Source organism: Rhynchophorus ferrugineus, unplaced genomic scaffold (genome assembly GCF_030347505.1).
Source record: "Rhynchophorus ferrugineus isolate W39M unplaced genomic scaffold, kcgeb_rfMv2 rfM1, whole genome shotgun sequence".
In the NCBI taxonomy this organism is placed as follows: domain Eukaryota; kingdom Metazoa; phylum Arthropoda; class Insecta; order Coleoptera; family Curculionidae; genus Rhynchophorus; species Rhynchophorus ferrugineus.
In genome coordinates, this window is record NW_027472580.1 from 74,511,070 (window position 1) to 74,536,380 (window position 25,311).

A 25,311-nucleotide genomic window follows, 5' to 3' on the forward strand; every position below is an offset into this window, starting at 1 on the left:
TCCTAGTTTATGTTAATAGTAAGGCTAGATAAAACTGGACTTCTTTTAGTACGGCCCAAATTAGTTAAATAAAAGAATCAATACAGATAACTCTAGGAAAATAAGACCAAAAATAATAAAAAATTAATATGAAATATTTATGTTAATATGTAATTTTTAAACTTCCTTTATATATCCATAATAATTTATTCAAATAAAATCTGTGTAGAATTAATGTCTTACAAAAATATGCGTTCAGCCTCTTTAGATCAAATTAAATAAATTAAAATTTGACTTAGTTAAACATCAGTTCATGAAATGGTTTGCATATATTTTAATGTTTTAATATACAAACATTTACTATATTCGGAATTGCCTTTCAAAACTGTGTAATAGCAGCTGTAATACATATGAGTAAATTTACTCATGTTTTTGAGCATGAAAAAGAAACTGAAATAATCGAAAACATTTATCAAAAAAACTCAATGTTTTTATAAAACTGTATTTTTTTATTGAAAAACAACAGTTTAACACACTGTAAAATTAATGATCATGAAAATATTTTAAAATACAAACGTTCAATCATATAAAACTCTATAAATACAAGCAAATTATTAATTAACTTGGTAGTAAGTTCCATTTTTGTTCAGGAAATAGATTTTTAGTTTTTGTTTGTGGCTGTCTATTGGTAAGAATCCGAAATTTAATGACGAACAAATCCTAGTTTATGTTAATAGTAAGGCTAGATAAAACTAGACTTCTTCTAGTACGGCCTAAATTAGTTAAATAAAACAATCAATACAGATAACTCTAGGAAAATTAGACCTAAAATAATAAGAAATTAATATGAAATATTTATGTTAATATGTAATTTTTGAACTTCCTTTATATATCCATAATAATTTATTGAAATAAAATCTGTGTATGAATTAATGTCTTACAAAAATATGCGTTCAGCCTCTTTAGATCAAATTAAATAAATTAAAATTTGACTTAGTTAAACATCAGTTCATGAAATGGTTTGCATATATTTTAATGTTTTAATATACAAATATTTACTATTTTAATTAATGTTACATAACAAATGTATTTATGATGTTGAAAATACTGTGAATACAAGTTTTAGTGATCTAACATATTTTAGTATTATTCTCTTTGATATCACTCTATTATGTGAGAGACTAGAATAGTGATCGGAGTTGCATCACAGGGCGTTCACTAGTTATAATAAAAACAAGAAGGAAGAAAAATTACGAGCAGTGTCATATTCGGAATTAATGTCGATGACTTAGTATAATTGCAAATTTTTCAACTAACAAAATTAGCACTTTATTTACCGCCATAAAGAAGACAAATATTACTATATTATATATTCTATTTACGTATTTCATACAAAAATACAATTAGAAACATTCAAAAAAATATTATAAATTATTCAGATAACAACCAAACGGTTAAACAGATTTCTTTTTAAATTACTTTCATGTCAAATCGATATCTAACCAAAAAAATCAACGATAATCTACTTAGGTACTTACCGATGCAGATTCAGCCATTGTAATTCTTTCACCTCCTTTAAAGCACCAAATGGCACGCTGTCAAGATAATTGTAGCTCAGATCCAGTGAGGTGAGAATTTTCCAAGAGGAACTGCAAATAAAAATATATAGAGTGAAAGAGTGGCAAGAAAAAAATAAAACACCACCTAAAGCCGCCGTTCATGAATATTTTAAAAAACACTTAGCGCCAGACTAACCCATCAAATTCATGATGTTTTTTTAATTATTTTTTTGCGTTGTTGTTATTGGAAAACGCAAACAGGTATTTGAAATTTTAATACCTAAATTACCGGCGGAGTGGATTGAAATACTAGAATAAATACGGAGTTGAAACATGGCATTACTAGAAAACTATATTGGTCTAAGCCGAAACACTATAATCAGCTTGTTTCAATACACGCCATGTCTCTTTCTTTATAAAAAAACAAACAGAGCTGTTACGAAAGGGTTCGGTTCTGAAAAGCGTGATATTTCAACAATAAGAACACCGTGTTGCAATTTCCTTCTTGAAACACCTTTAAAATGCATCTTGCAGTGCGAATATGAGAAAATAACGCGGTACGGCTGGAATATGTTTATTGTTCCGCATTATGACAAATAATTTTTCTCTTTGTTCTTCTACGTAGCTTAGTAAATAAATCGACTGATAATATCTTGAACTTTGATTTATTTTGGTTTCTTTTTTTCAATTTCAGTATGTCATTATAGTGTAATAAATTAAGCCTCTAGATTAGGTATTTAAATATACTTCTATAACCATATTCAATATCAAAGCGTCTTAATTGGTCTCTGTATATTATTATGTTCTATTTTGTGTATTTTGTGGAGCTGTAAACAACATATTTTCCCTGCTGCAAGATATTGAATTACTAACTAACATAACACATCTTTGCAGTGACATATTTCTAGTGAAAAAAAAAAACGAGAAAGCGTGTAGATACTGTTTCCAATACTTTACAAGCAGCAAACAAGTTTTTCGGGTAGCAAAACATTATTAAAATGTATGACTATGTAATTTTAAAACAATTAAAAATGACACACACTGATTGAAATTCGTGCAGTAATGATGGTTGTCTGCATAGAGATGGCACTGGACCACTACGGTGGGGGCTAGAGTTAGGTAGGTCATGTGGCAAGGGCTGAGTGGCAATGGCTATAGGGTATCTTTGATGGCACCGTGGTTAGAATATAATACGATGATTTCAATAAAGACAGAGAAGGCTTTGATCGATTCGAAAACTAGTCATAGCAAAGTGATCTATTATGGGAGCTTAATATAAATTGTGATTAGTACGTCTGAAATGAGCTATTATTATTTTAATAACAACGTTTTTCACAAAACACAACAATACTATTTATAGCCGTAACTAAGCAATTAAGAAAATGTGGAGGAACAATGATTGAAAATCTTTGAAAGAAATTTTCTATTGTGTTTTAGTTAAGTAATTAGAATACTAGAGCAATGCCAAGTTCTATAAAGTATTTTATTTGAGCCAGCCTAAAACTGTAACGTCTATAGATCTTACACTAATCTCTGATACTCTCACGTTGGTACAAGGGCAACTGCATGACATCACATAAGGGGATTGAGACTATCTTTATATTTGGAAGGGGGTGCTTACTCAGGGTTTTATACAGAGTTTAATGCATTCGTAAATTAGTTTCCAATCATTCTCGATCAAAAACAAATATTCGGATGATATTTAGGAAGGATAAACATATGATTGGATATTTAGCCTCACTATTTAATATAAGCATAAAATTTAAAATAAAATTGTCAGGACCACAGTAATTTAAAGTACATTTCGATTCTTAAATTACATTGCAAACATTTAAAGATTCGTCTCCAAAACAGAGTGATGCGCTATTTTTCAGATTTAAACGGGTCCCACCTATATATATATAGGTATATATATATATATATATATATATATATATATATATATATATATATATATATAATATCTATATCTATATATATAGATATAATATCTGAAATACTTGCCGGATATACATCCATTTAAAAAGATACCCCAAAAAAATTTTTCTTTTCAGGGAATTAATACATGCAAATAATATACTAAAAATAGAAAGCTTTTTTGTTACATTTCAAAGTCTTCTTCATACCGACTAGGGTTAATCTAAATTGGACCTACTGGTTAACGTGGGTTCCGAACCACGGTCCTCGGCATTAAGCCTACCAACTAGCCAACTTAAAGATCATGCCAAATGACAAGCGATCTTACCCAGCCTAGTTACTTAGGGATCATTTTCCTTGTTGGATTTTGTACTATTGCCTTTTGGGCATCACAGTTGAAAACACTTCTAAACACAAATTTACGACCACGCTTCAGCAGGCTTTGCTCAACAACTATAGCAACCCTGTCGCCTTTACTACTGCACTAACCAAGCCGGCAATAGATAGTTTGTTTTATAGCTCTGGATAAATTATCATGGGAATAATTATTGATATGAAAATTAGAAAAACAATTAAAGGCTCGCTAAAAGAAAATGTAAACTGTTTCCACTGACTACATTTATAAAATATAAATTTAGTCTATTAAGGTTTATACTATAAGTAAATCTGTAAAATCGTAATGCCATAAACTCATAAGTCAGTCTGATATAAGAAACGCTATTCAACTTATTTTATGTCATTGATAGAATTTAAAAAATTCTACACTTTTACGGTACATACACAAATGAGGTAGTTATAATTAAATCTCTTGATACTAATATAGAACATGATTTAAAGTAATATATCTTTTTCTATACTTTAATTAACTTTTAGTAAACATTCCATATTTTTTATTTATGACTAAATTACAATTAAAGATCGTATAACTTAACGTACTATTATGCCTTTCACGTAGAAGCAATTTGATATACCATTTAATAAACTTTAAAAGACATTTTACAATTGTATTTAAATTATGGCTATCTCATACTAGCTCCTGGTATTATTAAAAAACTATATCTTAAGGCGCATTTTTCACCAACAAAATAGTTCACCATGGACGGGAATATATGGTGAATCATTTTATTAAAGCACCTATTTTTTTACTCTCACAACTTACATTCGATATGATTAATACAATCTTAATTCACAAATTAATTTATTACTATTGTTCTTTTGTACTTGCATTAATATACAAGCAAGGCGTGTACGGGACTAATATATCACATATTTCCCAAATTAGATAAAAATAATCTATTTAAGCTCAACTTAAAAATACACTTATACACTAAATTAATTCGTGTGGTTTGGTTCGCTTTCGTCTATCCATTTTACCCCGAGATCATTGTGCAGCTCTTCGTTAGTTACGTAGCTATAAGCATTCGCAATTAATCGTAAAACTTTGTTTCGGCGGAACAAAAAGGCCCCGAGTTTCGATAATATTTCGATAGCCCAACTCAAAAACCTTCCCTAAAAGCAGCTCGCCGAACTAAGTGGTATCATCAACGGCAATCTGAGGCTGCAATACTTTGCATCCACATAGAAACATGCATTCATCATAGTTGTCCCCAAAAAAGTCATCAGCCAAAGACAAACAATATCATTCCAGATGAGCCATTTGGGTTCGCAGCCGTCCATCAGGCCCACCGACACAATCAACTGTGTTTTTAACCGACATGAAAAACTTGGAGCGGTCTTTTTGGACCTAACCAAAGCCTTTGACCAGGTTTAGCACGAAGGCTTAGTGGCAAAATGCATCCGATTAGATCTACCCGATGACCCAATAGCTCTTATCAAATCATTTCTGTCAGGACAATCGTTCCAGGTGAAGATTGAAGATATTCTCTCTAGCCGGAAAACCATCAAGGCAAGAGTTAAACAAGGCTCCCCCTGGCACCCGCTCTATTTAATATTTTTCTTTCAGATATCCCTCGGAGACCACAAGTTGAGGCAGCTTTTTACGCAGATGACACTGCTTACTTTGCTTCTACCAAAGTAGCACCGCACATCCAAAGCAGACTCCAAAAACAACTCGATGAGACGGTCCAGTGGTTACATTCCTGGAGGTTGCAGGTCAACCCACAGAAAACCCAGGCCACCTCTTCGATCGCAAGTTTAGGTAGAATTCCCACATTTAAAGGTCCCTCCATAAAGGTCAAGGTATTGTTAATTTGCTGTGCCCGCTTATCAACCGGGCCCCAAGTTGCCCCAAGCTGCGTGGTGTGATAACGACGCCGCGTTCTTGTCTGGAACTTGTGCCTCTTAAAGGTATTACCGGTTGCGGACACCCTCCTTACTAACAGTAAGAAGTTTCAGTTAGGGTCATTGAACCAGCTGATTGGGTGGGGTTTAATGGGTAGCCCAGAGACAGTCTCCACATAACCAGTCCAACTCGCATATTCCTGCGGGATTTCCCGACCGGAACAGGATTCCCCCTCCTGGTTCCAGGTCAAAAAAAACTTTATTTCGGGTGTGCTGCATTACCAGTTGGTTTGATATTTTAGGGCAACCCCATATTTGGCCTCCATTCTCCCATTGAAACCAGACTTTAAAGGAAATCCTCCAAATAGGCTTTAAGATTGACTGATAACCCAATCTCTTTTATTTTAGATCAAGTTAAGAGTATCTTCCGACTAACCAGTACAGTTGCTTGATTTTGGCGCTGCTTCTTGTCTCACATGGTCTTTACAAGTTAACCTACTATCGCGATATATTCCGAGGTATTTAGCTGATTCTGCTTGAGGAATCGGACATTCGTCAAGTGATGAGTGAAGTTCAAACAGGCATTGAATATATATGACAACTTGATTGTTGCTTTTCGTGGCAGCATTTTAATAAACCATGTGAAATATCATTAATACCAGGAATCATTTTAGGACTGAGGTTGTTGTCAATTTATGTGGCAACTTCCATTGGAGAAATCAGATTTACTGCTATATCGACCTGACAAACCTTATTTCTATCTGTTGTAGCATAGATTCTATGCCATTCAGTTGAAATACGTTAGCTAAATGTTCTGCGAATAATTCAGCTTTTTCATCGTTGCGTCGAACCCATTCATTACATATTTCTCGAAGCAACTCTGTTTATATGCCTTAATCTTTTCATCTTTCTGATTGCTAATTCTATTAAATATTGTTTTGTCTACAGCATTTCTGGTTCTGTGTAACACACTTCTATCTTTTCAGCTATCTTTTGCCAATTCACTTCCTCTAGTCTAGATGGCATTCGAATCATCTAGAAACATATAATAACAGGTCAATTAAAATGTCCCCGGCCTGAGACATAGATGGTCCTACTAGAATTAAAATAATATGTTTTTTAGTTAGCCGTGAGCCTCAAAATATACTTGTATAAATTTGACAGCTCTCGGATCATTTGTGTGTGAATTATCATTTTGTGTGAAACAACTTTTGTTATGGTGAGAAAAATGGATGAAAAGGAATTTAGCATGTTGATAAAATACTGTCTTTTGAAGGGAAAATATGCAGTTGAAGTAAAAACTTGGCTTGACACCAAGTTTTCGGACACTGCCCCAAACATCAACCATCAAGGATTAGTATGCTAAGTTTAGACGTGGTGAAATGAGCACCGAAGATGGTGAAGGCAGTGGACGCCCAAAAGAGGTTGTTACCGACGAAAACCTTTAAAAAATCCACAAAATGATTTTGAATGACCGTAAATTTAAATTGACAAATAACAGACACAATAAAGATAGCAACTGAATGTGTATATAATATTATTCAAGAATATTTGGGTATGAGAAAGCGCTGTGCAAAGTGGGTACCGCGCGAGCTCACTTTTGACCAAGAACAAGGACGAGTTGATGATTCGAAGCAGTGTTTGAAGATGATCCAGCGTAATAAACCCGACTTTTTGCATCGATATGTGACAATGGATGAAATGTGGCTCCATCATTTCAATCCGAAGTCCAATCGACAGTCATCCGAGTGGACTGCACACGATGACCCCGCTCCAAAGCCTGGGAAAACGCGCATGGAATAATTTTCATTGACTATCTAGAAAAAGGTAGGACCATCAACAGCGTCTATTACATAAACTTATTGGAACGTTTGAAGGACGAAATCGCCGAAAACGGCCGCGTTTGAACAAAAAGAAAGTGCACCAAGACAATGCACCGTGTCACAAGTCAGTGAAAACGATGGCAAAAATCCATCCATTCACCGTATTTTCCAGATCTGGCCCCCAGCGACTATTTCCTGATCTCATATCATTCTCAAATTTTCGTCGAATGAAGAGGTGATCGCCGAAACCGATCGAGACCTATTTTGAAGCAAAGGACAAATCGTACTACAAAAATGGTATCCAAAATTTGGAGGGTCGCTATAATCAGTTTATGACACTTGAATGGAATTATGTTGAATAAAAAAAAACTAATTTTGGCAAAAAAATTGTGTTTTACTATGGCAGGTCGGGGACTTTTCATTTGACCTGTTAACTTTATGCATACCTGTACGACTTATCCAGTCAAATTATATTAAATATAGTTATCATAATATATAACATATATTATTTGCTATCTGAAAACGGAACAACATTGTTAGGGACTCACATACATACTAAACAAATAAATAAGGTCCACCCTCAAATGTTATCAACAGTGTAATTTACCTCAATATTACGTTATTTGCTCTTGTAAACATAATTAAATATGCTTAAAATAGTAAATACTTACATTAGAATGATTCTATTACTGTGAATAAGTTACCGATTTTGAAACTATACTGGCTGGTTCACATCTTTGGGGTATTTCGCGATTTATAATTTGTTTTTCGATTAGTTTGATATGTTTTTAAGAAATAACATTTACTCCGGATACATAAAATTGTTGTTAAATGGTCATTTAGCCTATTACTAAAATATATCTTTAAGATCATTTCATATATTGTGTTTCTATATCCTCCTTTTTATAGGGCCCTAATGAATCTACACATTCATTAAGTAAATTACCATGCAATACCGTTCTAAAAAATGTCTTAAATGCCACCTTGCTTCCACCAATAGTTTTCTTATAAACGCATTCCATGTCACAACGCCATTATTTATTCGGTCGAATAGTATACATTTTCTGTCGAAGTAACGTTTACGGTAATAGGTGCGTTGCATAATATCAAATACTTTGGATATTAAGATACGTAAATATATAATTAGTTCGAATAAACTATTATCGGAATTCAAACGCCATACTGTTTGATAAAGGCGCCTTATCGTAACTGTCGATCACACGACACGAAACACGTACAAGTACTAGCGGCGTTTTTTTCTTTTCCCCACTACGGACGTTTCTTAATTTATACTATACAAAAAAAGGCAACTAATTTATATTATGCAGTATCACACTGTTAATCCATTGCAAATCCGATTTTTATTTAAATATAAAAATTATAAGCTTGAAGAATAGTATTTTCGGATTCATCATACTTTTCAAGTCGAATTTATTCATATAAATTTAAAACACTATTCAATGTGGCCATTTTTTAAATTTGTTTAACTAGCCTATTTTAAAGCCTGCTTTACTATAAGGGTGTTATGGAGAGACAGGAATCAACAGTATTACGACGGGGCACAGCCTGAGCTATAGGATGTACGCATTCAAATTTTTAGCCAATATCTCTCAATTTTTGGATTCTTTCTAAACATGTATATGTTCATGTACATTGTCCTGAGACATTTGTATTTGATTGGGTCATTTCTATAACGCGATTATTTGTTTCAGTTTGTTTACGATGCCATTTTTGTGTGTCTAATATAAAATACAATCAGTAAGGAAGAAACACCCCAAGTTAGCTAGATTAAGGATATGTATGACTTAGCGTTGCTTTTATCTGGTACGTATTCAATTATTTATATAAAGCATTTGTGTTCATATATATTATTATTTACAGGAATACAAGAGAAGAAATTACTTACTTACTAACAGAGTTTATATTTCTATTTAATATATACCTAATATATACCTATATATATATATATATATATATATATATATATATATATATATATTTAATATATATATATATATTTAATATATATATATATATATATATATTTAATATATATATATATATATATATATATATATATATATATATATATATATATTTAATATATATATATATATATATATATATATATATATATATATATATATATATATATATACCTTACCCTACATATATCAAATATATGTTTTTATGCCCTCAATTCATAAAAAATCAAGTTAGATTTTAATCTAACGAAACCCAGTAATTCTCTTTTACGACTATAGAATATTGAGTAGTGAAATATATATATTTGCATTTTAAAATACTTTTAGATTCAGATTCTTTTCCTAATTGGTTCATCTTTGCAAATGTTAAAGTAGCAAAGTTGAAACTTAACAAGTAAGAACACATTTCAGTAGTTTTAAAAAGACCTGACTAGGTTTTCTAAAATTATATGTTTATTCATTCTCTAAATGTAGGCTTTAGAAAATATATACCGGAAAGAAAAATTGAAATTTCCATTAATTTACAATTATATCTACTTTTGTGACGCAACAACTAAGTCTGTCGTGCCGCAGACAATTCCCGAATTCCTAACTACCGAAAGTTTAAATTAGTTTTTCTTGAAACTACATTTTTAGACAAGGATGACTTCTATTTTTTCCAATTTAATTTTAATTATATAATAACCTGAAAGGTTTTCTATGGCTCTGTTAATTTTTTTATAATTAGACACATCAAGAGATACACAAAGAGCTAAGGAATATATGTTTTTCGAATAAGTACTATAATTCTAACATTCTGGCTAGCTAAAATTTTCTACAATTTAGCAAAAGAACTGCTTAATCACTACGCCATTTTAATTTATCCTTACCAAGTTATGTTTTTTTATCGGTAAATAATTATATATAAATCTACAAATTATAAAAATTTGAATAGTAATACACCTTTCCATTATCTTTCTTTTATTACCAAAATATCGCTTTTAGTTAGCCTGTAAGATAGGTAAAAACCATTGAAACAATCAGTAACAAAATTGGTTGGTCCTGCTTTATATTAATTATAACTCTATAAAAATTTCATTAATTAAAGAATATTTTATTATTATTTCATTTATTTTTTGAGAATATTGCATGTAGAATTAAGATATACCTACCAATAATTTTACTTTATATTTTACAGTTTATTATCTTGTGCCAACTCAGGTATATGACAAGAGCAAGTAATAACAGAAACTTAATTCATAGTAATGGTTATATGTGACAGTATCGTTCCGGTAAGACGAGAGGTAATATTAAAACCGAAGACCTATAAAAACCAGATAGGCATATATAGTTAATTTAACAGAAGGGGACGAATATTTGACGACAATTTTCGTTTTTGGAATATATGAGGCATTCCCAGAGGTCCGTTTTGGTCATATTCTCACTAGACTAAAGCTTTTAGAACTCATTTAAACTCGTCAAAAAGTTGAATAATATATTAAAATAAAAAACTACATTCACGGAATATTTAACTTGAAATTACTTGAAAGCCAATACATAATATATATTCATTCATAAAATGATTTGGAGCAAAAGTAAATAAATTTTTTATGTTCAAAATCGAATGTATTCATATAAATTTCCAACCAGTATCTGTCGATTTTATTTTTGTCAATTTACTAATAAAAGCCCCATTCCGCTTCCATACAACTTCCGAATATTTCTGACCGAAAAAATGAACAAAGTGATACTACCTAAAGCATATTTCATCGCCCGTACTCACTGGTTTTAAAAATAGCTCGATTTCGTTTCAAAAAAGATTCACAAGTGGGAAACCGGTCCATTAAGTATTTCACCGCTAATTCAAGTAGAATTCAGGTATAGAGCTTCTTTGGATATCCAGTCTTATGCAACAGGTCAATTGAAATGTCCCCGGCCTACCATAGTAAAACATATTTTTTGGCAAAATTGTTTTTTTTTATTCAACATAATACCCTTCAAGGATGATACACTGATGATAGCGACCCTCCAACTTTTCGATACCATTTTTGTAGTACAATTTATCCTTTGCTTCAAAACAGGCCTCAGTTTCGTCGATCACCTCTTCATTCGCCAAGTCTGGAGAATACAGTGGATGAGAAGGCAATTCGAAGCTCAAGTTATGGATTTTTGATAGGATGCATTGTTTTTGGTGAAGCAGCACTTCTTTTTTCTTCCACGTTCCAATAACGCTATGTAATAGTCGCTGTTGATGGTCTTTCCGTTTTCAAGGTAGTCAATGAAAATTATTCCATGCGCATCCCAAAATATAGACGCTAAAACCTTGCCAGCCGACTGTTGCGTATTCCCACGCTTTAGAGCGGGTTCTTCGTATGACTCGGATGATTGTCAATTGGACTTCGGAGTGAAATGATGAAGCCATCTTTCATCCTTTGTCACATATCGATGCAGAAACTCGGGTTTATTACGCTTGATCATCTTCAAACACTGATCCGAATCAGCAACTCGTCGTTGTTTTTGGACAAAAGTGAACTCTAGCGGCACCCACTTTGCACACAGCTTTCTCATACCCAAACGTCCAAGTTTTTAGTTACCCTTTTTACCCATTTTTTTACAATAACAAAAGTTGCTTCATTCAAAATGCTATAATTCACAAACTAATGGTCCGACAGATGTCAAATTTATACAGGCATCTTTTGAGGGTTAGGGCTAACTTAAAAACATATGGATTTAATTCTAGTAGCGCCATCTATGTGTCAGACCGGGGATCTTTTTTTCAATTTATATGTTAAATGGTTTAAAACTGTTTTATCGTTAATGTCTAATTGCGTAGCGTTATCGTAAGATTAATTATGAGTATTTTCGTTGACTGACTTGTGTCAAAACACCACATATTTTCTATTAACCTGAACTGTTAACCCTATTTAGAAGTAAAGAATATAACCCTCTGAATTAACCGCTATATTAAAGCGCAACTTTTGACCTAGTAAACGAATAATACCACCTTTATAACTAAATAGTTATCTTTAAAACCGCTATCGTTACAGAAAACGTAATCTATTGCTAAAGACCGAAATTAGGTGCCCTTCAATCTTATATTTAAACCGATACATAGCTTAATCCGAGAACGGCGAAGAGAAATTTTGAAAATGAAGCAAACAAAGTATTAAAGAAATTTTATAATGTTAGTTATGTTTTTATATTGTTACACTTTATTATCTTGTTATTATTATACTTTGTTACACTTTACTTATGCTCGCTTCATTTGAATATCCAATATACATCGTGGCAGCTACTACACCACCCAATGTTTTAATTTCGTAAAAAAAACTGAATACCAAATCATCAGTAAGGATAAAATATCCACTAATCTAACAGATCGATCAGTTCTCGGACTGCTTATGATCTTATGATTTGTTTGAGGACATATAATTTTATAAATCCCTTTAATACATCGTTGGCATACTGGTTTATAGGCTCTTCGGTTAGTATAAATAGGGATGCAGAAAAATATCGATATATCGATATATCTTTAGGGCCAATAATTTTCAATATTTATTTCAAGAACATATCGATAGGTATAAAAGAATGTATCGAATTTTGAGTTTCAAATTAAAATATGGATATTAAAAATTGATAGGGTTTTTGAAGTCGAGTATCGGCCTTTTGTTTGACATATCACTCCCCCCCACAATCAGAAAATTCTGAGGTCAAAAGAAGGACTGCAGCGAAAATTCGATACAGCTTTTGATGTGGCGTATCGAACTTTTGTTAAGAGGTTTCCCCTCCCCCCCGTATTCAAAAGTATTTTGAGTGAAAATTAGAGTTGGAATGAATAAATATCGATAGTGGTGAAAAGAGGTATTGCTATTTGTTGGTTATCCGATATATCGACATTTTTCATCGCTGCCGACATCCCTTAGTTGAAACATATTATAGACAGAAAATTATAAACTGTGCAAATAGTGTATTAATAAGCGTTTTGTTGACTTTGCACCTAGGGAATTATTATTAAGTGTTATGTTAAATTTAGATGCAACCGTACAGCATCAGTGTTTTGCATAGGGCAACAAAAACAATAGCAACAATACGAATAGGTTATATGATTTAGGGCATTGTCTGGTTCAATTTAATGCCATAATGCTATTAATGCACCCATAAGTTTGTTGAAAATTGATATCAGATAACTGATTTGGATGGCTTCAATGATAACGGACATGAAAGAATAAAGGTAAATAAAATACATACATTCAAAAAAACATTATAATGGTCACTATTTTGACAATATACAAGGTACTACAACGTTTATTACAATAACATTCGTCTATCAACTACGTCAACAAGATACTCTTCGAGAGACTATATGATTTCCAGTGTAGCGACCGCTACCTACTCTAAAGTGTTAGGCCACCACGCATTCACCTACATCAAAGTCAAAGGTTGGCAACGCTGGTGGATTGGTACCATTCGGTTCCCGGTTATAAAAGACCACCACGATGGCGTCTCGCTAAACGACAGTAAAAAACCTATCCATCCATGCCTATACAAGTTTCTATTGGTTAGGACCGCACATGCGCCCTTGTTCTAATCTAACCTAATAGTTTTCACAACTTGCGTGCTTTACTACCACATATTTCCTACCACAGTCTCAGTTGTGATTAGATGTAATTTTTAGGTTAATTTTGTATTTACATTTTGTTGAGGTAATACAATTGTTTCATAGACAAAGTTAGCGATAGATAAGGCAAAAATAATTATATAAGGTATAAGGTATATGATTTAGGGCAATGTCTGGTTCAATTTAATGCCATGATGCTATTTATGCACTCATAAATTTGTTGAATTGAAAATTGATATCAGATAACTGATTTTGATGGCTTCAGTGATAATGGACATGAAAGAATCTTATATATTCCAAGAATTGATGTTTAGGTAGAGTTCTTCATCTCATACATATTTCGAAACATGAAATATTCTAAAAAGGTACTCTATGCTATGTATTTGAAACCTCATAACAAATTATAACATATGTTTTTATTCGATTTTATTCCATAACTTTTTATCATCAGTTAATATGTATGCATACATTGTTATATAATACAATCTTTCTACTAAACTTCTTTGCATAGCTTAATATATTTAATAGTTAGTGGACTAAGTGATGAATAATAATATAATTGTGTAATTAAAATGTTTACTAGACCTAACATAAAATTCATATTAGTTTTATATTTTCGTATTTTAACTACCTATATTACGTCGGTATGCTGGATAAACACTGATAGAACGATACTCACTTTAAAATACTCATTTTTAAATGGTATTAAGTGTTAATATTTTAAGCTTTAATTTGTTTTAGGAAACGAACAGAGAAGCAGTATACGCCTCAGTATACCAGTATTAGTGTAATAAGACAATACTTATTCGTCCAATAATACTGTTTATGTAAAACGATAAGGTATTTTTAGCTCTAAACAAAATACCGGTAATATCTAAGGTATTTGAAAAGATCCTGTCGAAAAGGACAAAAGCGATTATAGAGAGAAAATAACCTAATACCTACACATCAGTATGCGTTTGTTAATAAACACTCGAAAACTGACTATGTGTATAGTATAATAGATGTATTTGAAAAAGCCGCCTATGGTGGTAAAAAGGAATGTTCAGCTCTATTCTTAGATATAGCAGAAACCTCCGATAAGGTATGGCATGACAACATTGTTCATAAGTTACAGAAAATATTACCAAAACAATACATTGAGCTCTTTAAATCATACATTACAGTCGGAATGTATAAAGTCAAATAAGATGAAGCCTACTCTATAATATAAGAAGCTATAGCAGGAGTAACACAAAGCAGTGTATTGGGGCCAACTCTTTACCTACTCTACTCATGTGTTACACAAATCGAAAAGATCACGATGGCTACATTTGTGGACGATACTGCTATTCTTGCTGTTGGAAATAATAGCGAGCAAGCCACATGAAAACTACAACAGGCAGAGAGTATAAGGAAATAGACAGTAGCTTGGAAAATAAAAATTAACGAAAGTAAATTTCTGCATTTGCAGTTCACATATAATTAGATTGCACAAGCACAAATAACCAATATACCGAGTCTTTCAAATATCAACTGTCGACCAGGAAATTAAGAGAATTTTATTCTTATATCAATATCGAAGTAATACAACTCTTGGTTAACACCAGAATAGGGCACAGACACAAAAGAATCAAAACATTTAATCTTATGTAGTGTAGTGTAAAGAGGTGTATTTAATAGAAAAAGAGCAGCTTTAGTACAAAAGCATTATTACGCCAGAGACCAAGATAGAGCCGAGGAATCGTCATAGAGAAATTATTGTAAAGACAAATTGTAGATTAGCCAGCAACGATTAGTAACAATGTAATAAATAAATCTAAAAAAAATCTCTGAACGAATCAAAACTGGCGTATTATTCCATGAAGATCATAACGCATACATTAATTCTTTAATTTAATCAGAATATAAGGAATTATTAAAATAAATAAGAGAAGTTTACGTTGAATCGGCAATTGTTCTGAAGCTGAAGTTACTAAGAGCCACCTTCACCCTTTTCGTGACAAAGGCGAACCGACGAAAACAGTTTTTGCGATATAACAGCTTTGAAGTTGCTGACACCCACCAAGATACCCACCAAGTACCCACCCACTCCCGGTGGGAATTCAAAATTTTAAAGAATATAAAAAAATACCCCTTGTCCGTGGATACCTGGAGTTTGAATAGATCTATTACTAGTTCAAAGCGTATCAGAGAAGGACTAAAGTTGCTAAAAGTTAACGTAGCCATGACCTATTGGATATCGGAAATTTGAAAATTCTTAAGTTGCGGATACATTTCTTAGTCTGGCGAACCAGAATGTAAGCAACTAAAAGTTTAAGCAGCTATGGTATACGGCCACCAAATGTTCAGTTTCTTTGCTGGAATTTGAGAATAGTAAACTTAGAACCTACACAGCCAGTTCAGAATATTACCAATGAGTGAAAGTACCGCCAATCCACAGGTGGTGTAAATTAAAACCCACAAATTACTTTACAAAACTATAAGGTACCCAAAGCAGGCCACAGATAACCCTGAAACAGGTGTTATGTCATGCAACTAATAGGCAAGTAGTGGCAAGTGTTATATTAAATAGATAAATATTTTAAGTTTACAATTGATTCAAAAAACGAACAGATTCTGTAGAACAGAACAGAACAGATACATAATTTTAGCCCCTCCGTTTCAACATCTTATTCCTGAAGAATTGTTTAACTAAAATAATTTTAGCCAAAAAATGGACCGACTTCAAAAAATAAATAAGGAACTCACTAAAAAGTAAACAATAATTAAATTTAGATCTTTAATACAAAAAAACGTTTTAAAATAAAATAGGTACATAATAATCGTTGTTAGAATGAAATAAAAATAAACAAAAACTTATTTAACCTATTTACCCTACGTATTTTATGTTCTACTATATATACACATTTTAGCTTAACAGCTACCTAAACCTATTTATTCAGCTACTACTACCCAGTTGATGATCACTTAGGAGTCGGTGCCGAGCAACAAATTAGATTTGTTTTGTTCGTAATTTAATTTTATGTATATGTGACAAAATTATATTATTTTTGTATTGTTGGGGCTTGGCAACGACTTCAATCTGACCAGTGGGTGTTAGTTAAAATAATATTGTAAATATATAAATGGATTTGGCTAGGTATTAAGCTAAATTTAATGTATATAGTATGGTATAAAATATGTGTAGTAGATAGGTTAAATAAGTGTTTGGTTTATTTTTATTTAGTTCTTACAAACGATTATTATGTAAATATTTTATGTTTTTTTTTGTGTTAAATATATTTTAGATTTCACATTTTCGTGTTAAATATTTACTCAATAAATTACGCAGGAAAGCTTCATGCCCCGGGGTCCGCTACTTAGTCCAGATAATTTGACAAATGTTCCAAATAAACTAAAAAAAAATGCTACCCCCGTTAGGACTCCACGACCTCCGCGTTTGAGCTTAACTTCTAACTGTTACACCATAAAAACAGTTATTTCAGTTATGGACGGCTATATTGACAATAATAATTTCCATATATGGAACATCCCGAAACCACGTGAAGTTCACTAGGTACTAATGAATAATTTAATTGATTGAGGAATAATTGATTGATAACTGAAAAGTCAATTGAAAACGGAAGCAATATTTTATCAACACGCGAAATTCCTTTTTATCCATTGTTTTCACAATAACAAAAGTTGCTTCACTCAAAATGCTATAATTCACAAACCAATTATCCGACAGCTCTCAAATTTATGCACGCATTTTTGAGGATTAAGGCTAAATCAAAAACATGTGGATTTAATTCTAGTAGCGCCATCTATGTGCCAGACCGGGGACTTTTCGATTGACCTGTTAATTAAAGGTTATATACTGGCTAACATTATAAACCAAAAGTCAAAATTGATGCGCTAAAGTGACGTTTATTCATATATTTATCTTATATTGACTATATATTATTTGGTTCCTGTAATCCGTATTATACTCAGGTCATCGTTATCTTACATATTTGTTAATTATTGGTTATAATCACAATACCTGGGTTTAAAAATTGATTTTACATATTAGTAGCAATTTAAATTATAGTACATTAAAGTAGTGATAAGAAGTCTATTGATTTGGATATACCATGTGAGTAATATTTATTTACTTATTTTATATATAGAGTGAAGTACTATAATGTTACTTATTCTTGTACCGTTCAGATTTTAGTTCTAAATAGTAATAACACATAAGTCATTAACTTGTGAAGATGGCTAAACCATCAAACTGAAATTTGGGGAACTTTCATTTAGATAAATATCTATTATTTAATTCTTTTTTTGGGAAAATTCGTTTAATCCAAATTCACAAAATTGAATATATCGAATATTATATATTGAATATTTAGTTCTGACCAGTGGGTGTTAGTTAAAATAATATTGTAAATATATAAATGGATTTGGCTAGGTATTAAGCTAAATTGAATGTATATAGTATGGTATAAAATATGTGTAGTAGATAGGTTAAATAAGTGTTTGGTTTATTTTTATTTACTTCTTACAAACGATTATTATGTAAATATTTTATATTAAAATGTTTTTTTTTGTGTTAAATATATTTTAGATTTCACATTTTCGTGTTAAATATTTACTCAATAAATTACGCAGGAAAGCTTCCTGCCCCGGGGTCCGCTACTTAGTCCAGATAATTTGACAAATGTTCCAAATAAACAAAAAAAAATGCTACCCCCGTTAGGACTCCACGACCTCCGCGTTTGAGCTTAACTTCTAACTGTTACACCATAAAAACAGTTATTTCTACGGCTTCTCACATGGTGGTTAGTGATTTGTCTCTCGATTTTCCCCAATTTCCCCCGTCAGATTCTGCACTCTTTCGAGTAAAAAAAAAAATTTAAAAATCGGTTCATAATTGACGGAGAAATCGGCGAATATACGTTAAAAAATATATACACAGCCGAACATAGAACCTCCTCCTTTTTTGAAGTCGGTTAAAAATAGAAACATGTTTTCATCGCTGTATAAATCAGAACCCTTATAGCTTTCAATCCTATTAATTAATATATTTCATTTTTAATAACATAACCCTGGATATCGGTTTCTTTAAAAAGAATTCATGAGTCATTTATACATAACCGCTAGAAACGTATATTTTGTACATTTTGTGTTGTTAAATGCTATAAGAATTCATTGACAAAACTTGAAATAACCTTTCATTGTACGAAGTAAATATTTTAACGACTCGAAAGTTTAACCATTGTTTGGTGAGCAATTTTTGACTCGTTCATAATTATCGAGCAATTGATTAGGTTCAAGTCACGCCAACAAACCGTAAATACGCCATTGGCAAATAAACAATTGTAATTTACGTGCGCTTATCGTGAGGAAAAAGAAAACGTTCGCATTTCTATAATTAGGATTTACAAGCGACCAAAGCTGGAAATAGCCGTTAATCAATGGGAAGTGGCGGAAACACCGACAAGACCTTAGTTTGTTGGATTAGGTTAGTCTCTCCATCATCGTAATATTACGTCATCACTTGTTGTAGGTCAGAATTAATGGACAACGTTATGAATTAACAATTTCAATTTTAAATTTGTGCCTTTACGTAGAATTCTGTTTTTGCTTCGTATTTCTCGTCAAAAAAAGGTATTTAGTTACAAAGGTTCGGGAGTATGTCCACAATTTTCCGTAATATTAAAACACATGCCTGCTCTATATTGCTTTACTCTTTATGTTTTTATGTTAGATAGAAAACCTGAGGCTAGTTATAATGTTATTTATGTAAGAAACACTTTTATTTTTGGTAAATAAAATACATACATTCAAAAAAACATTATATTGGTCCCTATTTTGACAATATACAAGGTATTACAACGCTTATTACAATAACATTCGTCTATCAACTATGTCAACAAGATACTTTTCGAGAGACTATATGATTTCCAGTGTAGCGACCGCTACAATCCTTTAGGCCACCACGCATTCACCTGCATCAAAGTCAAAGGTAGGCAACGCTGATGGATTGGTACCATCTCTATCCGTGCCTATATAAGTTTCTATTGGCTAGGACTGCACATGTGCACTTGTTCTAATCTATCCTAACAGTTTTTACAACTTGCGTCCTTTACTACCACACATTTCCTACCAGTCTCAGTTGTGGTTAGATGTAATTTTTAGGTTAAGTTTGTATTTACATTTTTTTGAGGTAATATAATTGATTCATAGGCAAAATTCGCGGTAGATAAGACGAAAATAATTGTATAAGGTATGAATTATTATGGAAAAAATGATATATTTTTATATTAAATAATATGAAATAGAGCTTATTTGAAGATTATACTAAAGATAAGAATGAAGTATAGTTATATTTGTACACGATTTCTGTCTATTTGTTATTATAAACTAAATTTCGTCCTGAACTATCAAACTTTCGTCAAATTTCAGTATCGACAGTGGCCTAATAGGAAAGCAAAATACTAAGTTATCTCATCAAAAACGTTTAACATTCAATTTAATTAATCATCTTCAACATTTCCTTTTAATTACCAAATATTTCATCTATATTGACCGCAAATGCCTCAATAACAGCTATGCCTGCACCCGCAAGGTATTTGTCGATTACGGACTGGATATTCGTATACCCCATATCCATGCTGACTCCACATAGCTACTTCACTCAAATGAATTCATTCGGTCCTGCGTAATTCGCGTTGACTTCTTGCTGATCTTTGACTACTGATCTCACAATGGCGGCTCTCCTGGCCCCATACAAAATTATCTAATTATCATTCGTAATTCTTGTTTATTGAATGCTGCTAATTTCGCATTAACTGAAGAAACACTAGCTTCACAAGTTATCGTCTCCAAATTCAGCTCTTCTTCACGAAGATCATTAATAACTCATACCAGCCTTTAGATATCTGTATCGGTTTTATACACTTTGAAAATCATCAGAGTTTTGTAATATTTGCTTACTAGAATGTGATATCAATGTAAATATTACATTTCATCGTAAACTTGGAATGGCATGATAATCACAGCTATGTAACTCTGTATAAATCAAATCATGTATACAATATCTAATATCAACAAATGAAAATACTGTACATTAAACTAACATTGTCTTTTACATTTCTAAAGCATCTTATTTATCTCTTTCCCAAAGTCCCACTACACATCATTGTTCGTCAATCAGGGTACCGTTTACACCATACTCAAATAATTTTCCATTAATTTTCAAAAATATCTTCAGTGTCCTTCTCATGTATTTCATTCTTAGATTCATTTATATTTCAAATTGAATAAATTTTACGCGATACTGTTCATATATCTTCGTCGTTAATACCACATCATCATTATCGTTAAAGCACATTAGCCCATACAGTGCTGTTATTGTCGCAAAACTTTGAAATACCTCTACTCAGTTTCTCCATCTCATGTCCTCACCAAGTCTCGCCACCTCATCAATCGGCCACAACTGTCTCTACACCTCCTCTATTTCAGATCGTTCTGTATGACCGCGATTCATCCTAATTATTCTTTACAGTATTCGAGTTTTTGTTCACTCCTTATTCAACAAATATGTTCAAATTCAAACTACTTCAATCAATTCTTAGCACTTTAACCGTATCTAAAAAGTGTCCATCACCCCCTCCCGTTCTCTGCGATTAGCGAATTAGCGAATCATTCTTAATTTTCCTCCTGAAGAGAAAGATAATTCATTGCATGAATAGATTCACATAAATGTTAAATATCAACGGTCTTGTGAGATTGTTTGTGAACGGAGACTCATGAAAATGTATACATGTGGCAAGTTTTACCAACAGCATAACTGTTGTGAGCTTCTTCGGTTAAGACGATAATTTTCAGTTTCCGACTTGTCTATTCATTATAATAGCTCTGTCGTTGTGATAGCTTTGTTTCACCGAAGGCTCTGCGGCCTTTAGCGTAAAGTCTTTGAAAATTGTCAAACTCACATAAACCATATCAACTTCTATTCATATTGGTGGTTTAAAATATTAGACCAAATAATTCCTCTGTTCGTATTTCGCATCGTTCTCATATACGAAACACTTACACCAGGTCACATATTTTTAAGCGTAGCAAATTCTCTCGAATATGTGTTTTTATTGGCCCTATAGCCGATTTTCTTCCTGAATAATAAATGATGAATATGATAATAATTTAATGATGAATAAAGTAATAATTAATAGAAATTTAATATAATTATATATATATATATATATATATATATATATATATATATATATGCATATATATATATATATATATATATATATATATATATATATATATATATATATATATATATATATGCATATATATATATATATATATATATATATATATATATATGCATATATATATATATATATATATATATATATATATATATATATATATATATATATACATATATATTATTAGCTACAACTTTATATGATATAAAAAGTACGAACCTATGTAAAAAATATAAACATATAAACAGGACAACAAACATAAGCAGATTAGCCTTTTTCCTAAGAGTAAAATGTTGTATTTTACAATGCTCTTGTACATTTGAACCTACTCATATTAGAAAATACATTCAACGTATTTTTGCTTTGAAAATTTTGTATTGAATTGTTCAGACCTTCTCAGACAGACCTCCAGTGTGAGTCTATTTATTTATTATAAATAATGCTGTTATAACGCTCTCCATTGACGATTAACTTCGGTTTGTAATTTAAATTTAACATCTGCATCATATAGCCACACTTTTGACATTAGCATGTCCTTCTAGAATAATCGATACAGTGATATTAAAGATAAATATTACTATTCATTATTAAAGAATTAATGAAATATAGAGGTTTGTATTAATTATGAAATATAAAATAAATATGTTAAAATACAAAATCGCAAACACCTGTGGGTGATATTGTTATAACTTATTGGTACGCCGTTCCAGTCAGTAAAGTAATAATCAGTAATCAATAAATATTTTCCATATTCCGCAATCAGTGATACCAATAGAGTTAACAAAGAATGTTCTTTCCTGTGCTCTCAAAGTACTTCTAAGATGAAACATTGGAAGATCCAATCAAACTATTATCACGTAAATGAGTTTCGAATACTTTTACAACTTAAGAAAGCCTAACGAAATATTTCAAGACTTTCGAAAGTCTAAAAGAAAATAAATATTTAATCATTATAGTGGTGGATTGCAATAAGTGGTGGAGCTCACAGAAGCAACTACAGAAATAACTATAGAACACATATTGCATTATGATTAAATTCCTGGCCGTTGTATAACTTCAAAAGCTAGACTAAATATTATAAAAATGTTCAAACTCTGCTACTAAACCATCTCAGAGATTTTGATAGTTTCAGATTTTCGCCCGATTAGTATTGTAATCCATTCTTCTCCATTTATTTTGCTCCTCCAGTCCGTTCTTTGTCATTAACATTAAAATCGCCACTTTCAAACACTTAAGCGAAAACCAATAAATAGGGTAGGACAGCGATTCGTCACAGTAAGTTTCTACAAGGATTTAAAATGCTTCGGTAGTATATTTCTTGCTAGTAAACGAAAAAAAATAAATAAATACGGAGCTCAATAAAAATAATAAACATTAAAATTTTCAAGATTTTTAACAAAAAAAATAATATACGTACGTAATAATCGTAGTAATAACTAAATAAAAATAAACAAAAATATTAAAAATATTATTTCACCTATATACTAGACGTATTTTATATTCTACTATACAGACACAATTTAGCTTAATACTGGTCTAAACCTATTTATCTGTTTACAATATTATTTTAACTACTACTAAGTGATCACTTGAAATCCGTGCTGAAGTCAAACAGTTATATTAATTTAGATTTGATTTGTCAAGAAATTATAATACTATTTTTGCATTTTTTTTGTTAAAAATATTTAATTTTTTTCTTTTTGGTGTTAGATATTTAATCAATAAATGACTCAGTTATTCTATTTATTATTACAATGGGTAGGCCAAGTAAAGTTGCAGCCCGTATCAGGAAAAATAGGAATACAGAAACAATGATTGAAAATGAGGAGTGCTTCAGGCCTCGGAGTCCGCTACCTAGTCTAGATGCTTTGACAAATGTTCTAACTAAACAACAACAAAAAGGTATTGTCCCCTCCGAGAATGGAACTCGCGACCTTCCGTTTAGGAGGTAAACGTTTTAACCATTACACTAAAGAAACCTTTGCACTGAACGATTTCCGATTTTCCATGACATCACCTCAGCAATAACACTATACACAAATATCTGATTATTTTAGATAAAAAATATGTGAATACATTGTACGTGCCTTTGAAATTTGAGCGTTTCCCGCGATTCCACCTCATCGTGATTTGGTTTCAATTGGACAATTCGAATATATACAGCCGAACATAGAACCTCCTCCTTTTTCCAAGTCGGTTAAAAATCTACTGCTACTGCTGAACAACGCATATTCTTCTGCATTTCTAATTTAATTATGAACACTAGATCTTATTGTGTTGTCACTATTGCAGTTTACTTAAGGATATCCTTCAATAAATCGACTTGATAGTCTCCAGCGTTCAGCATACTTCAAATATACTCCAAAATTATAATAGGTTCTCCTTTTTGCAAACCTCTCACTTGATGGAGAAATAAAAAGTTCATTTTTAATTATAAAAGCTCACACAATATTAAGTTCATTTAGATAACCCAACGACCACTTGAAAGTATACTTCTCCTAATTCAATCTGGCAACAATTGTTTATACCATATGTGAATTGACGAATGTTCTAATTAAACAACAACAAAAATTTATTGTCTCCGTCGGAAATCGAACTCGCGATCTGCGTTTGGGAGTTTAGATCTCAGTTTGGTGTTCAAGATATATATTCAAAACTGTTTAATCACTGTCATACATATTGAAACTGGTCTGTTGTTTATTTTTCCATAACAGTCACTTTTAGCTCTTTTTTAAACTCCAGAACACCAGAATTTCACAAACTAAACTGAGGTAGATTGATAACATACTGTTTTATTTAATAAACATCTACTCGGTTTGCACTACGCGCATTAACTCTAATGAAACAGAAACAATTTGCTTTGAATTAGTTTGAACATTAGCCGCATACAAATTACAATAACCGTCGAGCAAAACTCAAAGACTGACTGCGGAGAAAAAAAACCAGAAGTGGATTATAAACTTAAGAACGTCATTAATA

The 25,311-nt window shown here is 31.6% G+C and overlaps 1 protein-coding gene across 1 annotated transcript in view; it reads right to left on the reverse strand.

Moving 5' to 3' along the window:
- Nucleotides 1-25,311, reverse strand: part of LOC143206511 (uncharacterized) — a 128,157-nt gene that overhangs the window by 19,130 nt on the left and 83,716 nt on the right. Inside the window, exon 6 of the mRNA XM_076419090.1 lies at nucleotides 1,518-1,628. Within this exon, the coding sequence (XP_076275205.1) occupies nucleotides 1,518-1,628 (111 nt within the window). The remainder of the gene's footprint in view (nucleotides 1-1,517; nucleotides 1,629-25,311) is intronic.